This window comes from Mobula birostris, chromosome 17, assembly GCF_030028105.1.
Source record: "Mobula birostris isolate sMobBir1 chromosome 17, sMobBir1.hap1, whole genome shotgun sequence".
NCBI lineage: Eukaryota > Metazoa > Chordata > Chondrichthyes > Myliobatiformes > Myliobatidae > Mobula > Mobula birostris.
Window position 1 is genome coordinate 42,128,269 of NC_092386.1, and position 17,976 is coordinate 42,146,244.

General features: G+C 42.7%; 1 protein-coding gene across 1 annotated transcript in view; it reads right to left on the bottom strand.

Moving 5' to 3' along the window:
• frmd3 (FERM domain containing 3) overlaps positions 1-17,976 on the bottom strand; it is a 168,889-nt gene that overhangs the window by 48,030 nt on the left and 102,883 nt on the right. Inside the window, exons 5-6 of the mRNA XM_072281086.1 lie at positions 6,696-6,793; positions 3,210-3,333 (exon numbers count right to left, since the gene is read on the bottom strand). Of these exons, the coding sequence (XP_072137187.1) occupies positions 3,210-3,333; positions 6,696-6,793 (222 nt within the window). The remainder of the gene's footprint in view (positions 1-3,209; positions 3,334-6,695; positions 6,794-17,976) is intronic.

The following is a 17,976-nucleotide window of genomic DNA, read 5'->3' on the forward strand; positions in this document are numbered from 1 at the left end:
CATAAATTGGGAACAGATGTTCTCAGGGAAATGCATGGAAGAAATGTGGCAAATGTTCAGGGGATATTTGTGTGGAGTTCTGCATAGGTACATTCCAATGAGACAAGGAAAGGATGGTAGGGGACCGTGGTGTACGAAGACTGTTGTAAATCTAGTCAAGAAGAAGAGCTTACGAAAGGTTCAAAAAACTAGGTAGTGATAAATATCTAGAAGATTATAAGGCTAGCAGGGAGGAGCTTAAGAGAGAAATTAGGAGAGCCAGAAGGGGCCATGAGAAGGCCTGGCGAACAGAATTAAGGAAAACCCCAAGGCATCCTACAAGTATGTGAAGAGCAAGACGATAAGAAGTGAGAGAAGAGGACCAATCAAGAGTGACAGTGGAAAAGTGTGTATGGAACCGGAGGAGATAGCAGAGGTACTCAATGAGTACTTTGCTTCAGAATTCACTATGGAAAAGGATCTTGGCGATTGTAAGGATGACTTGCAGTGGATTGAAAAGCTTGAACATGTAGATATTAAGAAAGAGGATGTGCTGGAGCTTTTGGAAAGCATCAAGTTGCATAAGTCACTGGGACCGGACGAGAGGTACCCCAGGTTACTGTGGGAGGTGAGGGAGGAGATTGCTGAGCCTCTGGCGATGATCCTTGCATTATCAATGGGGACAGGAGAGGTTCCAGAGGACTGGAGGGTAGCGGATGTTGTTCCAATATTCAAGAAAGGGAGAAAAGATAACCCAGGCAATTATAGACCAGTGAGTCTTACTTCAGTGGTTGGTAAGCTGATGGAGAAGATCCTGAGAGGCAGGATTTATGAACATTTGGAGAGGCATAATATGACTAGGAATAGTCAGCATGGCTTTGTTAAAGGCAGGTCACGCCTTACGAGCTTGATTAAATTTCTTGAGGATGTGACTAAATACAGTGATGAAGGTAGAGCTGTAGAGGTAGCGTATATGGATTTCAGCAAGGCATTTGACAAGGTACCCCATGCAAGGCTTATTGAGAAAGTAAGGAGGCATGGGATCCAAGGGGACATTGCTTTGTGGATCCAGAACTGGCTTGCCCACAGAAGACAAAGAGTGGTTGTAGACGAGTCATATTCTGCATGGAGGTTGGTCACCAGTGGCGTGCCTCAGGGGTCTGTTCTGGGACCCCTACTCTTCGTGATTTTCATAAATGACCTGGATGAGGACATGGAGGCATGGGTTAGTAAATTCACTGATGACATAAAGATTGGAGGTGTTGTGGATAGTATGGAGGGCTGTCAGAATTTACAGCGAAACATTGATAGGATGCAAAACTTGGCTGAGAAGTGACAGATGGAGTTCAATCCAGATAAGTGTGAGGTGGTTCATTTTGGCAGGTCAAATATGATGACAGAATGTAGTATTAATGGTAAGACTCTTGGTAGTATGGAGGATCAGAGGGATCTTGGGGTCCGAGTCCATTGGACACTCAAAGCTGCTGCACAGGTTTACTCTGTGGTTAAGAAAGCATACAGTGCGTTGGCCTTCAGTCATGGGATTGAGTTTAGGAGCCAAGAGGTAATGTTGTAGCTATACAGGATCCTGGTCAGACCCCACTTGGAGTTCTGTCCTCAGTTCTGGTTGCCTCACTACAGGATGGATGTGGAAACTATAGAAAGGATGCAGAGGAGATTTACAAGGATTTTGCCTGGATTGCGGAGCATGCCTTATGAGAATAGGTTGAGTGAACTCGGCCTTTCTCCCCTGGAGCAACGGAGGATGAGAGGTGACCTGATAGAGGTGTATAAAATGATGAGAGGCATTGATCGTGTAGATAGTCAGAGGCTTTATCCCAGGGCTGAAATGGCTAGCACGAGAGGGCACAGTTTTAAGGTGCTTGGAAGTAGGTACAGACGAGATGTCAAGGGTAAGTTTTTTTACGCAGAGTGGTGAGTGTGGGGAATGGGCTGCCGGTGACGGTGGTGGAGGTGGATATGATAGGGTCTTTTAAGAGACTCCTGGACAGGTACATGGAGCTCAGAAAAATAGAGGGCTATGGTTAACCCTCAGTAAATTCTAAATAAAGACATGTTCAGCACAGTTTTGTGGGCCGAACAGCCTGTATTGTGCAGTAGGTTTTCTATGTTTCTATGTTAACATTTCAGGAAAACTGAGGAAGCAAGTGTGTTTTAAAAAGTTTGTGGATGTGTGTGAGTGCGCGTGTGTGTGTGTGTGTGTGTCTGTGTTGGGGAGGAGACACGGCAGAAGGGGAAGGAGATGGAAAGAGGTGGGGTTGATTCTGATAGGAAGCAGATCAAAATTATTACTTTTAATTCAATGATTTTAGTTAAAGAGATCTTTTTTGCCAGTTTGGTTCAATTTCAGTTTGTCCCTTTCCCTCCTTGCTTTTCTTCCTGCATTAAAGTAATGGTTACCTTGAAAACTTTGGTGTGCATTCCCTCTAATATTATCACTCCCAAGCCTCTTCCACTAGGCCCCCACCAACCCCCTGAATAAACACAGTAGAGTTGCAGAAACTGTGTAGTTACAAGCCTGCTGATAGAGTCAACCACTGAAATGACTGTGGCACAATGAATTTTGGCTTCTCCTTACTAGTTCTGAAAACAAGTGAACCTTTGATTGCATAATGCTTATAATTACTGTGATGCTGACTGGACACACAAGAACTGCTCAGCATAGTTTCTGTAAATTTTTCTGAAGGTATTAATAAAATTTCATAGCTATTGTATGTACACATATTGTGATAAATGCCATTCATACACTCATCTTTGTGTAATACATTCACTGGACTATTAAACGTTTGAAAGAAGACCTGATGATGTACTATCCCGTCACCTTTGAAACATGATTAAGAATCAGTATCTGGACATGAGAGAACCATTGCTGGATTATTTATGAAGAAAGGTTTACTTAACATGCAGGCAAAGACTGCCTCAAGTACAACACAGCACGAGAAGTTAGGCTACTGAATTAGTCTAAACTCAGCAACTGAGATATGGGGGATGTATTAAAGAAACAAAGAACTACAGTATGTTGGCTGCATGTCGTCCTACTGAACACCGTGGGCATGCTATGTTGGCGGCACTATAGGTGGTGACGGTTACAGGCTGCCCCCAACACATCCTTAGATTGTATCAACTGTCAGTGCAAATAGTGCATTTCACTCTAGCTTTCAATGTACATGTGATGAATAAATGAATCCAATCTAAGTTTTAAAAAATACCTTAGTTCATTTTTATGAATCTCTGCCATCTTTCTTTCCAGCTTCTGTGTTTGTTTAGGAAACAGTTTGATTTCGCTAACGTAACCATCTGGGTGCTCATCTGGCTCATAATCACCAAGCTCAGCTGCAAAGGCAGAAACATGCATAACAACAAAGTGAGTATACAGCCACTGAAGTAAACTGGATTTCAATTACTAATGATACTGATTTTTTGAATGTATTTTGTTTTTCAATAAAACTATGCTCATTTCATAACTACAAATTAACAAAGCATTTGATCCCTAAGGATCATTGGACAGCTTTCATTAATTAGATATTTTGAAGTATCAGAATCAGAATTAATATCACACCGACACGTTGTGAAATTTTTTTGTTTTGCAGCAGCTGTCCATTGAAATACATAGTAATAAAAAAATTAAATTACAGTAAGGAATACTGTATATATAAAAAATAAGTAAGTAATGCAAAAAACAAAACACTAGCAAAAACCAGTGAGGTAGCATTCATGGGTTCATTGTCCATTCAGAAATCTATTGGCGGAGGGGAATGTTGTGTGTGTGTCTTCCGGCTCCTGTACTTTCTCCTTGATGGTAGAAATGCGAAGAGGGCATGCCCGGGTGATGGGGGTCCTTAATGATGAATGCTGCCTTCTTGTGGCATCTCCTTTTGAAGGCTTCCTATATGCTGGGGAGGCTCGTGCCCATGATGGAGCTGGCTGAAACTTACAACCTTCTGATCCTGTGCAGTGACCACTCCATATCAGATGGTGATGCAACCAGTTAGAATGCCCTTCACCTGTCTTTGGTGACACCCCAATTCTCCTCAAACTGCTTATGAAAAATATAGGTGCTGTCGTGCCTTCTTTGCAATTGCACCAATGTGTTGGACCCAGGATAGATATTCGAAGATGCTGAAACCCAGGAACTTGAAGCTGATCCCTCAATGAGGACTGGTGTGTGATCCCTCGACTTCCCCTTCCCGAAGTCCACAGCTAGTTCCTTGGTCTGACTGAAGTTGAGTGCAAGGTTGTTGCTTTGATAACACTCAACTACCTGATTTATCTCCTCCTGTACGCCTCCTCATCACCATCTGAAATTCTGCCAACAATAGTTGTGTGATCGGCAAATTTATAGATGCAATTTGAGCGGTGGGCTCAGCACATATACTTGAGGTGTACGAGTGCTGATTGTCAGTGAGGAAGAGAATTTATTTCCAATCTGCACTGCCTGTGGTCTCCTGATGAAGCAGGCAAGGTCCCAGTTGCAGAGGAATGCACAGAGGCTTTGGAGCTTGTTGATTGGAATTGAGGGTACGGTTGTGTTGAAGGCTGAGCTGTAATCAATAACCAGCAGCTATTACTATTGTGCAGGTGATCTAAGGTTGAGTGGACAGCAGTGAGATTGTACCTACTGCAGACCTATTGTTGTGATAAGCAAATTGCAGCAGGACTAGTTCCTTGCTTAGGGAGGAGTTGATCCTGGCCATGACCAATCTCTCAAAGTACTGCATCACAGTAGATGTGAGTGCAACTGGATGATAGACATTGAGGCAGCTCACTCTGCTCTTCTTGGGCACTGGTATGATTGTCACCCTTTTGAAGCAGGTGGGAAATTCTGATTATGGCAGTGAGAGATTGAAGGTGTCCATGAACACTCCGACCAGTTGGTTAGCACAAGTTTTCAATGCCCTACCAGGGACAGCAACAGGGCCTGACCCCTTGTGAGTGTACACCCTCTTGAAAGATGTTCTGACGACGGCCTCCGATACAGAGATCACAGGGTCACCAGATGCTGCATGGATTCGCACAGGTCTAGTTTTATTCTCCCTTTCAAAGTGTGCATAAAAGGCGATGAGCTCACCTGGGAGTGAAGCACCACTCCCACTTATGACGTTATCTTTCGCCTTGTAGGAGGTAATGGCCTGCAAGCCCTGCCAGAGCCGATGTGCATCCGATTCTGTCTCTAACCTCAATCAGAATCGCTTTTAAAATAGGCTTCCGCAAGTTGTACCTGGACATCTTGTAGAGTTCTGGATCACCACTCTTGAATGCCGAAGATCTAGCCCTCAACAGACTACAAATCTCCTGGTTCATCCATAGCTTTTGGGTTGCATGTGCACCCTATCATTTACCATCATACTACACGCTCTTATAATCTTAATGACTGGTCTATTCCTACAGACCAGTCATTAAGATTATATTGTAATCAATACAATGACTAGTGAGGTTAATGGAAATGTAAACGAGTCAGGTAGCATTTTGATTGGATGACTCATCATCATCCAAGATTTTAGTTACCATCTCCCATGTGAAGAGCATCTAATCTCCATCTTTTATCCTTTCCAGAATTTCCATTGTTCTGAAATTTCCAGGAAACCAAACCTCACTTTGTTCACTCACCACCATCCTTCACTGCATATCCTGTACTCCATACGCTCACATAAACCAAAGCAGTATCATTAAGGTGGAGTGCCGTAGGACAAGTGAGTACCGAATGTTGTTCCATTATTCAAAAAGAGAAGCATGGATAATCCTGGAAACAACAGGTCGGTGGGTTATGTCAGTGGTAAAAAAAAAAGCTACTGGAGAGGAGCCATGGAGACAGCATTTGAAAAATGATGGCCTAATTGGGGTCAGTCATGTCTCACTAACTTACTTGAGGCTTTTCAAGGAGGCGACAAAAGTAAATGATGAAAATAAATCTGTGGACATCAACCACATGGATTTTAGTACAGTGTTCGACAAGGCGCCTCATGGAAGGCTCATCTGCAAGATTAAGATACATGGGATCCATGGTGAAATGGGCATTTAGATTCAGAATTAGTTTGCCAATAAAAGACAAGGGCAGTGGTTAATGGGACCTTGATGAAAATGTAGATGGATGGATGGCTTAATAAATTCACAAACAATACAAAGATTGGTAGTGCTGTGGATAGTGTAGAGGAAGGCAAAAGAATACAGTGAGATATAGGTCAATTACAGATCTGGGCAGAGAAACAGCAAATGTCATTTAACTCACACAAATATGAGGTGTTGCATTTTGAGAGATTAAATGTCAAAGGATAGTATACGGTTGATGGCAAGACCCATCACAGTGTTGAAGTACAGAGAGACCTTGGAATGCAAGTTCACAACTCCCTGCAAGTGGCTACACAGGTTGATATGGTGGTAAAGAAGGCATATAGCAAGCTCGCCTTTATTAGTCAAGGAACTGAGTTCAAGAGCAGGCAGTTACAGTATGTTGCAGCTTTATAAAATTATAGTTAGGCTGCATCTGGAATATTGCATTCAATTCTAGTCACACCAGTACTGGATGAATGAACAAAAATGTTGTTATTGTGAAAAAAATAATCAATTAACTGATCAATTTTATTTTGGAATAACTGATCAGTTTTAATACAGATTTGATGCTTTGTTTGTAAATAGTTTCTTACCATTGAAATTTAATCCCAATTTTGAGTTAAACTGGGTACTACTGTTACACCTACCTTGTAGAGTATATGCACCCAAAGACGCAGCATCTGATAAAGAGCAAAGCAGGCGTCCATGAAATATATCCCTTTTAATTTGAAGATACAGTAAGTACCTGTAAAGGAGCAAAATTAAATGGTCAATTGTTTGAAAAAAAAGGAATTAAATATACAAAAGGCAAGAATTTAGTGGTTCCATACCTCCTGAACTCATCCCAGATGTTGGTAAAATGGGAGTTGCACTCAAATCATTAGTTTTATTCAGGAAATTGTTCAAATTTAAGAATGGGTGGGCTAAACCAGTACAGACTTGTAGTATAGGACCAAGACTAAGTTGTGTTGGTAATATTGTACTATTGAGAAGAGATTCTCCTAATCAAACTTTCTGCTCATCATATCTAATCCCTGAGTCTCCCCATCCCCCTAGGATTGTCCGACCATATGACCCACACCATCACCCACCAGTTCTCCACTACTACCTTTCCATTTGTCCTTTTGTAAAACTGACATTATCAAGATCACCTTGAAAAAACAGAAACCATCTTTGCCTAACATCAAGTGCAAAAGTATTTACTTCCTAAAATTGAACTGAAAACCCCCTGACACAAACCTTTTTGCCTTGAAATACCTCCACAGAAGAAACAGTGTTATGCAAATGAAAATCAGGTTAATTGGGTTAACTACTAGTATAACAAAATTGTGAACATTCCTGGGTGTCTTGAAAGCTATCAGCAAATTTGACTCCTGACATTATTAGGATTTTCACTTGTGCTGAAGCCTTTTCTCTGGCATCAGAACTCCCCATGTGAAATCAACAATACAGCAACATCCAAAATGCATCACAATACTAATTTTCAACCTCACTCTTATCAAATTTGACAGTATTTATTTAGTCATTAACAAGGAAGGTTTTAATAACTCTTTGTCCCCTAGGAAAATGCTATCTAAAGAGCCAACACTTTTGTGGGGGGCTGTTATGCCTCAGGAGCCTGAGTGAGTTTTCCGAGGATTTAACAAAACAAGTTGATGAAGACAGAGCGGTGGATGTGGTGTGTATGGATTTTAGTAAATGGGGTTCAATCCAGAAAAGTGTGAATTGATACACTTTGGAAGATTGAACTTGAAGATGGAGTACAAGGTTAAAGGCAGGACACTTGGCACTGTGTAGGAACAAGGGGATCTTAGGGTCCAAGTCCATGGATCCCTCAATGTTGCCGTGCAGATTGATAGGGTGGTTGAGAAGGATTAATGTGTGTTGGCCTTCATTAGTCAGGGGATTGAGTTCAAGAGTATCTTGATTAAGTTGCAGCTCTATAAAACTCGAGTCACACCACACTTCTGTGATCAGTTCAGGTCACATCATTACAGGAAGAATGTAGGAGCTCTAGACAGGGTATGAGGATGCTGTGAAGATTAGAGAAAATATCTTGTGAGGAAAGCTTGAGCAAGCTAGGACTTTTCTCCTTGGATTGAAACAGGCTAAGTGAGGACTTGCGAGAGATGTACGTATAAGATTATGAAATGCACATGCAGAACGGACAGACAGTACCTTTTTGCCAGGGTGGCAATGGTCACTACCGAAGGACGTCAGTTTAGGATGAGTAGGGAAAGGTTTAGGGGAGATGTCAGAGGTAGGGTTATTACATAGAGAGTGGTATGTGTCTGCAACGCACTGCCAGCGATGGTGGTAGAGGCTGATGCAATAGGGACATTTAAGAGACTCTTGGATAGGCACAAGTATATAAGAAAGATGGAGAGTTATGGAATATGTAGGAGGGAAGGGCCATGGAGTAGGTTTATATAGGTTGGCATAACATCATTGGCTAAAGGTTTCGTGTTGTCCTATACTGCTCTATGTCCCATGTTCTAGCACTCAAACAACATTGTATTCTTTACCTCCACCATTTTGTGTGTGTTGCTTTGCATTCTTTATCCTGATGTTTCTTGGATTACTTTGACCTTGCAAGTCAAGACCACAGTCACTCACAGTTTCCTGGACTTGGTAACCTTCCAGTCTGCTATTGTTGATTTCTGTCACATCTCAGCGTTCAATAAGATCACACAAACTATATAGTTATGGAGATCAGAGTTCATCTGCTCTTCCTTTATCCCGCAGAAACAGGCGCAGTGGGTGCTGGGATCTGTCTGCACTGCAGGCTTCCGTGAAGTGCAAGCACTCACTGACTGAACTCACACACGCAGTGTTACTGCCTGCAGAGACTTCCCGGCGATCTCCTTGTCAGGAGAGCCTTCCTACAGCCCTGCAGGTTTTCTCTGCACCCCTCCTTCGCAGCAAGAACATGTCTACTACCAGAGCTTGTTATGCACCCAACTATGCACGTCCTCCTGACCGCACACCCAGGAGCACACTCTCACCCAATCAAATTAGTTCAAGTTCACATGCAGGTTCAAATGTATTATTATTAATAGTACACATATACAGCCAAATGAAACAACATACCTCCGGACCGCGGCACACCCACAAAACATATATCACACGCAGCACATAAGCCAATATATTACCATAAATAAGTTAATAAAATAACTTATGATGCACACGTCATGCACAGCACAGGGAAGCAGTAAACAGTGATCGTTGCAGTATCCATTTGTTAAGTTGCAATACTCACAACAGTGCTGTTTCAGCTATAGTAGGTCCCTTTTCAGCTGAGGTCACAGCTATCAAACCAAGTGTCAGCAACAACAAAAACTTGCAATCGCTCAATAGCATTGTGTCCACTGAAACTGACCCACTAGGAAATCCAACTATACTGTCTGATGAACATGACAAGAAATTACAAGTTTTAGGAGATGAAAGGAACAGGGATGGAGGTAAAAGATTAGGGGAGTAGCATTGCTAACCAGGCATGGTACACAGCTGCAGAAAGGAGGGACATCATAGAGGGATTGTCTTCTGATTCAGTCGATGTGGGTCAAAGTCAGAAAAGCAGAAGGGAGCAATCTCACTATGGGGAGTATTCTATAGACCACACCCCCCCCCAGCTATGGGGAGAATTCTATAGACCACCCTCCCCCCCATAGCAACAGAGACACTGAGGAACAGGTAAGGGGCAAAATAACAGAGTTGTTGTCATGGAGGTCTACAATTTCCCTGATATCAAGGTGGAATTATGCTGCTATTGGGCAGGAACAGGGGAGCATAAGTTGGGGACAAATTTACTCGGGGAAATGTACCACAGAAATATGGGGTTTGTTTTGGGAGGACTTGCTGGGGGTTCTAGATAGGCAGAGAAAGGACGGTAAAGTGAAGGAACTAAGGTTGACAAGAGATGTGAGACATCTGGTTAAGAGGAAGGTATGATCTCACTTAAGATTTAGGAAGCAAGGATCAGGCAGGGCTCTAGAAAGTTACAATGAAACCAGGAAGGAGCGAAGAATGGATTTAGGAGAGCAAGAAGGACTATGAGAATGCCTTGGGCAAGTAGGATTGAGGAACATGCCAATATGTTCTACACATATGTGAAGAACAGGAGCCTGGCCAGAGTAAGGGTTGGACCAATCAGAGATAGTACAGGAAACATCTGCCTGGCGTCAGAGGTCCCTAACGAATACATACCTTCAGTATTCACCAGTGAGAGGGATGTTAACAATTGTGGGGACAGTGTCAAACAGGCTGATATGCTTGGACATGTTCATGTTAAGAAAGGAGATGCACTGGAACTTTTGAAAAACATTAGGATAGATAAGTCCCAGAGCCAGATGAGATATATCACAGGTTACTACAGAAAAGAAATTGCTGCAACCTTGGCAATGATCTTTGTATCCTCACTGGTCACCGGAGTAGTACCAGATGATCGTAGAGTGGCAAATGTTATTTCTTTGTTCAAAAAAGGGATTAGGGATAACCCTGGGAAGTGAAGAACAGTGAGCTTCAGTGGTGGGCAAGTTATTGGAGAGGTATTTTAGGATTTTCGAGTATTTGGAGAAGCATGGTCTGATTAGGGATACTCAGCATGGCTTTGTGAGGGACACGTCATGCCTCACGAAACTGATTGAATTCCTTAAGGAAGTGACAAATCAAACAGATGAAGGTAGAAGAGTAATGTGGTGTATATGGATTTTAGTAAAGCTTTTGATAAGGTTCCCCATGATAGGCTCATTCACAAAGACAGGAGGCATGGAATCCAAGGAAACTTGACTGTGTGGGTACAGAATTGGCTTGCCCATAGAAGGCAGAGGGTGATAGTATATGGAGAGCATTCTGCCTGGAGGTCAGTGACCAGTGGTGTTCTGCAGAGGTCTTGTGGGGATGGAACTGGACTCTCTCACGGTGGTGTCTGAAAAGAGGATGCTGTCTAAGTTGCATGCCATCTTGGTCAATGTCTCCCATCCACTACATAATGTACTGGGTGGGCACAGGAGTACATTCAGCCAGAGACTCATCCCTCTGAGATGCAGCACAGAGCGTCATAGGAAGTCATTCCTGCCTGTGGCCATCAAACTTTACAACTCCTCACTTGGAGGGTCAGACGCCCTGAGCTGATAGGCTGGTCCTGGACTTATTTCATAATTTACTGGCATAATTTACATATTACTATTTAACTATTTATTACTATTTTTCTATTACTATTCTATTACTATTTATTATTTCCATGACTATTACTATTTACTATTTACTAATAGTAGTATTACTATTACTATTTCTATTAGTATTTATTATTTATGGTGCAACTGTAATGAAAACCAATTTCCCCCGGGATCAATAAAGTATGACTATGACCATGACTATCTGTTCTGGGACCCTCTTCTTTATGATTTTTATAAATGCCTTGGATAGGAAGTGGAAAGGTGGTTCATAAGTTTGAAGATGACACAAATGTTGGTGGAGTTGTGGATAGTGTGAAGGGTTATTGTAGGTTGCAACAGGACATTGATAGGGCTGAGAAGTGGTAGGTGGGGTTCAATCGAGAGAAGTGTGAAGTGAACAGGGTTAACGGCAGGATTCTTGGCATTGTGCAAGAACAGAAGGATTTTGGGGTCCATGTCAAAAGATCCTGTGAAGTTGCAGCACTAGTTGATAGGGTTGTTAAGAAAGTATATGGTGAGTTAGGCTTCATTAGTCGGGGGGATTGAGTTCAAGAACTGCGGAGGTTATGCTGCAGCTCTATGAAACCCTGGTTAGAACACACTTGGAATATTGTGTTCAGTCCTGGTCTCATTTTAGGAAGGATATGGAAGCTTTACAGAGGGTGCAGAGGAGATTTATCAGGATGGTGCCTGGACTGAAGGACATAGTTGACGAGGGATTTTTTCCTTTGGAGACGAGGAGGATGAGAAGTAACTTGATAGAGGTGTATAAGATGATAAGAGGCATAGATTGAGTGGACAGCCTGAGACTTTTTTCCAGGGTGGAAATGGCTAACACAAAGGGGCATAATTTTAGGGTGTTTGGAGTGAAGTATGGGGGGTGGGGGAATGCGTCAGAGGTTAGTTCTTTATATAGAACGATGGACACACATGGAAACCCCTGCCAGGCATGGTGGCAGAGGCAGGTACATTAAGGTCTTTCAGGAAACTCTTAAATAGGTACAGTGCATAGATGATAGAAAAATAGAGGGCTATGTAGGAGGGAAGGGTTAGATTGACCTTTGAGTAGGTTAAAATGTCGGCATATCGAAGATCCTATACTCTGCTATGTTCTTTACATCAGCATTAGGATGACCAACAATGTTGTTATTACAGTAAAGCAATTTCTTGACTTTGGTTTCTTGGCTTCTACTGTATTATTCTACTGTAAATGAGAATACTTCATACTGTGCTCTGGGAAAAAGGAAGATCTGCTAAAATTGGTCAGATTTCCTGGTATGATATTATACATGGCTCCAGTATTCTAATAGACAAACCTCTGGCTAAAAGATGGGAAAGTTAAATAAGTGTCAGCTGAGATTTACAGTGAAGTGAGCATGCAGCCAATTAAGAGATGACAAATATTTCACTTTGAAGTGAAAATGTGAATTTTGGCTGAAATGCTGCCAATTGACATTGTGCCCTCAATTTTTAAAAACATGGAAACATTTTCCATCTACTGCAGGTATAAAATCCATGGGGCAGATCTTCTCTGTTAAGAACTACCCATGCATAACATGGAAATCCTGGAATGTGGTGTCATCCACTGTGCTGCCTGTGGTGTTGACTGCAATGCTCACCGTAGAAATGGAGCGTACCTTGCCACCATCAGTGTTATTCTCTCTGCAATATCTAGACTTGTTAGACATCTGTTTAAACAAATGACAAGCAGTGTTTCACCATTTAAAATTATTTTCTTTTGGTCGATGACTTCAATAAAAGTTGTAAAATTAGAATCCAGTCTGACAATCAAAACTAAGAAACCACAGATGTTCCTGTGTATGTAAATCTGTTTATTTTCTACTCAAAGCTATTTATGGAAAATTAATTTATGTTAACTTAATTACATTCTTTGACTCTCCTTTCTATCATTGTCCTACAATAGAAAGGTACCAAGTTACTGGTGTTTTATTAAAAGCCCTACTTGAACTGATGTGACCTCTATTTGTCATCACTGTCTGCGAAAAAGAAAGTGATGCCTGCATTTTGATTAATTAGCTGACCTAGCCACTAGCCTCTCTACTTAATGAAACAGAAGATATTCATCGCTTAATTTATTCTTCTGACAAATGAGGATATCTCTTTCCTGCTGGGAGAAAAGAAATTAATCCAGAAATAGGAGGAGGTAGTACATTTTAGATAAATAGGACAAGACATTAAAATCAACAATGCCTGGCTATTAAGAGAACTAAGTATCATCCACGCCACATGCGTATATATCAGGAACCTGGAGTACCGGTTGCCAGCATGGTATCACGCCCTACTGCTCTCAGCACAACTGTTTAGTAAAATCATTACCACTTACTGATTATTTAATCAAAAATTTCTTTTCATTGTTGCAGTGTTTTCCCATTGTTGTTTTACATATATACAGGGAGTGGTAGAGCAGTTACTGAAACAACACTGAGTTTTAAAGAAACATAGGTCAAATGCAGGCAAATGGGAATAGTTCAGCTCGGCCACCTGGTCGGCACAGATCTGTTGATTCTTAAGTTGCATGTCAACAGTCCTCAGGAGCTCCAAGAATTCTGCTGGTATTGATGTGTGCTCTTCTAAGCATCATTTCCTTAGGTCAAGATTATGAAGATACATGCAAGAAATTCAACTTTCTATTCTTGACCTGGGCAGCGTTACACAAAGGAATCTGACAGTGTTATTTTAAAAACGCAAACACTAGGAATTCTGCAGATGCTGGAAATTCAAGCAACACACATCAAAGTTGCTGGTGAACGCAGCAGGCCAGGCAGCATCCCTAGGAAGAGGTACAGTTGACGTTTCAGGCTGAGACCCTTCGTCAGGACTAACTGAAGAAACAGCTAGTAAGAGATTTGAAAGTGGGAGGGGGAGGGAGAGATCCAAAATGATAGGAGAAGACAGGAGGGGGAGGGATGGAGCCAAGAGCTGGAAAGGTGATTGACAAAAGGGGTATGAGAGGATCATGGGACAGGAGGCCCAGGGAGAAGGAAAGCCGGGGGGGGGGGCAAGCCCAGAGGATGGGCAAGGGGTATAGTCAGAGGGACAGAGGGAGAAAAAGGAGAGTGAGAGAAAGAATGTGTGTATATAAATAACGGATGGGGTACGAGGGGGAGGTGGGGCATTAGCGTAAGTTAGAGAAGTCAATGTTCATGCCATCAGGTTGGCGGCTACAGTACAAAACGATCTCCCAGTCTGCATCGGGTCTCACCAATACATAGAAGGCCACATCGGGAGCACCAGACGCTGTATATCACCCCAGCCGACTCACAGGTGAAGTGTCGCCTCACCTGGAAGGACTGTTTGGGGCCCTGAATGGTGGTAAGGGAGGAAGTGTAAGGGCATGTGTAGCACTTGTTCCGCTTACACGGATAAGTGTCAGGAGGGAGATCAGGGGGGAGGGATGGGGGGGACGAATGGACAAGGGAGTCGCGTAGGGAGCAATCCCTGTGGAAAGCGGGGGGGGGGGGAGGGAAAGATGTGCTTAGTGGTGGGATCCCGTTGGAGGTGGCGGAAGTTACAGAGAGTAATATGTTGAACCCAGAGGCTGGTGGGGTGGTAGGTGAGGACCAGGGGAACCCTATTCCTAGTGGGGTGGCGGGAGGATGGAGAGCAGATGTACGTGAAATGGGGGAGATGCGTTTGAGAGCAGAGTTGATGGTGGAGGAAGGGAAGCCTCTTTCTTTAAAAAAGGAGGACATCTCCCTCGTCCTGGAATGAAAAGCCTCATCCTGAGAGCAGATGCGGTGGAGACGGAGGAATTGCGAAAAGGGGGTGGCATTTTTGCAAGAGACAGGGTGAGAAGAGGAATAGTCCAGGTAGCTGTGAGAGTCAGTAGGCTTATAGTAGACATTAGTAGATAAGCTGTCTCCAGAGATAGAGACAGAAAGATCTAGAAAGGAGAGGGAGGTGTCGGAAATGGAGCAGATAAACTTGAGGGCAGGGTGAAAGTTGGAGGCAAAGTTAATAAAGTCAACGAGTTCTGCATGCGTGCAGGAAGCAGCGCCAATGCAGTCGTCGATGTAGCGAAGGAAAAGTGGGGGACAGATACCAGAACAGGTACGGAACATAGATTGTTCCACAAAGCCAACAAAAAGGCAGGCATAGCTCGGACCCATGCGGGTGCCCATAGCTACACTTTTAGTTTGGAGGAAGTGGGAGGAGCCAAAGGAGAAATTATTAAGAGTAAGGACTAATTCCGCTAGACGGATCAGAGTGGTGGTAGAGGGGAACTGATTAGGTCTGGAATCCAAAAAGAAGCGTAGAGCTTTGAGACCTTCCTGATGGGGGATGGAAGTATATAGGGACTGGACATCCATGGTGAAAATAAAGCGCTGGGGGCCAGGGAACTTAAAATCATCGAAAAGTTTAAGAGCGTGAGAAGTGTCACGAACATAGGTCGGAAGGGATTGAACAAGGGGTGATAAAACAGTGTCGAGGTATGCAGAAATGAGTTCGGTGGGGCAGGAGCAAGCTGAGACAATAGATCTGCCAGGACAGGCAGGTTTGTGGATCTTGGGTAGGAGGTAGAAACGGGAAGTGCGAGGTGTGGGAACTATAAGGTTGGTAGCAGTAGATGGGAGATCCCCTGAGCGGATAAAGTCGGTGATAGCGTGGGAGACAATGGCCTGGTGCTCCTTAGTGGGGTCACGATCGAGGGGTAAATAAGAGGAGGTATCCGCGAGTTGTCTCGATCGTACACTTCCTCCCTAACCACCATTCAGGGCCCCAGACAGTCCTTCCAGGTGAGGCAACACTTCACCTGTGAGTCGGCTGGGGTGATATACTGCGTCCAGTGCTCCCGGTGTGGCCTTCTATACATTGGCGAGACCCGACACAGACTGGGAGATCGTTCTGCTGAACACCTATGCTCTGTCCGCCAGAGAAAGCAGGATCTCCCAGTGGCCACACATTTTAATTCCACATCCCATTCCCATTCTGACATGTCTATCCACAGCCTCCTCTACTGTCAAGATGAAGCCACACTCAGGTTGGAGGAACAACACCTTATATTTCGTCTGGGTAGCCTCCAACCTGATGGCATGAACATTGACTTCTCTAACTTACGCTAATGCCCCACCTCCCCCTCGTATCCCATCCGTTATTTATATACACACATTCTTTCTCTCACTCTCTTTTTTCTCCCACTGTCCCTCTGACTATACTCCCTGCCCATCGTCTGGGCTTTTCCTCCCCTTCCCCCTTTTCCTTCTCCCTGGGCCTCCTGTCCCATGATCCTCTCATATCCCTTTTGTCAATCACCTGTCCAGCTCTTGGCTCCATCCCTCCGCCTCCTGTCTTCTCCTATCACTTTGGATCTCCCCCTCCCCCTCCCACTTTTAAATCTCTTACTAGCTGTTTCTTCAGTTAGTCCTGACGAAGGGTCTCGGCCTGAAATGTCGACTGTACCTCTTCCTAGAGATGCTGCCTGGCCTGCTGCATTCACCAGCAACTTTGATTTGTGACAGTGTTATTCTTAGTTTTGCTATGTTTTTAAAACTTTGCAAAATAGTGCAAGGCAGGATACTAATAACTATTTTAACCCCAGGACAAATTTCTTGGCACAAATATTTTCTAAGAGATAAATCTTAAAATTATTTTCAAATATTGCTGCAAATGATATGTTCTGTTTCTGAAGTAAAAATAACATGGATTCTTTTGTAAACAAAATCCAGATTTTTTCCTTCATATTCACAAGTTTAATATCGAGTGTTATTCGATATTAAAATAGGATGTAGAAATAACCTGTCAATCTGTATCAGAAGAACGTACTAAAATGCAGAAAATTACAGTTAATGTACAAACTCCTTACAGGCATTGGCTGGAATCGAACCCCAATCTAAAAGCTGATGCTGTACAACATTATGATATGTTCTGCGCTACCATGTCACTCCAGGTATAGTCTAAATTAGAGTCTAAAATAAACATGCAGAGAACTAGACATGGGTTTCATCTGGTCTCTTTGTTGGTTTATAACAATAAAATGCAGTAAGAGCTCAATGTTCAACTCAATATTCATTGACATAATGTACATAAATTAAATTACTAAACTTGGGTTACTGCTTCAGCAAAGTCATCTGGTGGGGATCAAATTGATTTTGCTTAGAGATTGCAAGTGGTCTGCACTAAATTAAAGAATCATTCTGAGATATTTAATTTAAGGCACAGAACTGTTCTATTTTGAGAAGCCAACAGAAAATAGAAATTTGAAGGAAACATCTTGCTGTGTCAGGCATGTATATCACAGTCCACCTGCAGTGTAAAGTTTCCTCCGACTCACCCCAGTTACACACCTTCAAAAATGAACCAGGAAGTTACTTCCTCCCTGTGAGGATACACCAAGTAAAGTCAACTTGCACTGAATTTCATTGGCTTGCATTTCCTATCCAGAGATTAATAATAAAAACACTTGTGCTGTACTTAAAATTCACATGCCAACCTTATATTGCATCACAGAACAATACAGTAATACAGCACAAAATGTTTGTGCCACCTCTGGGAAAGAGCTTCCCAGGGATTCCCAATCCTCCACTCAAATAGCAGGCTTACATCTTATTTAAATTTTAACTATTTGTTCAATTCCCTTTTCAAAGTTACTATTGAATATATTTCTACCTTGCTATGGGCAATACATATCAAAGTTCAAAGTAAGTTTATTATCAAAGTACATATATGAGACCATATACAACCCTGAGATTCATTTTCTTGTGGGCATACTCAGTAAATCCAAAAATCGTAA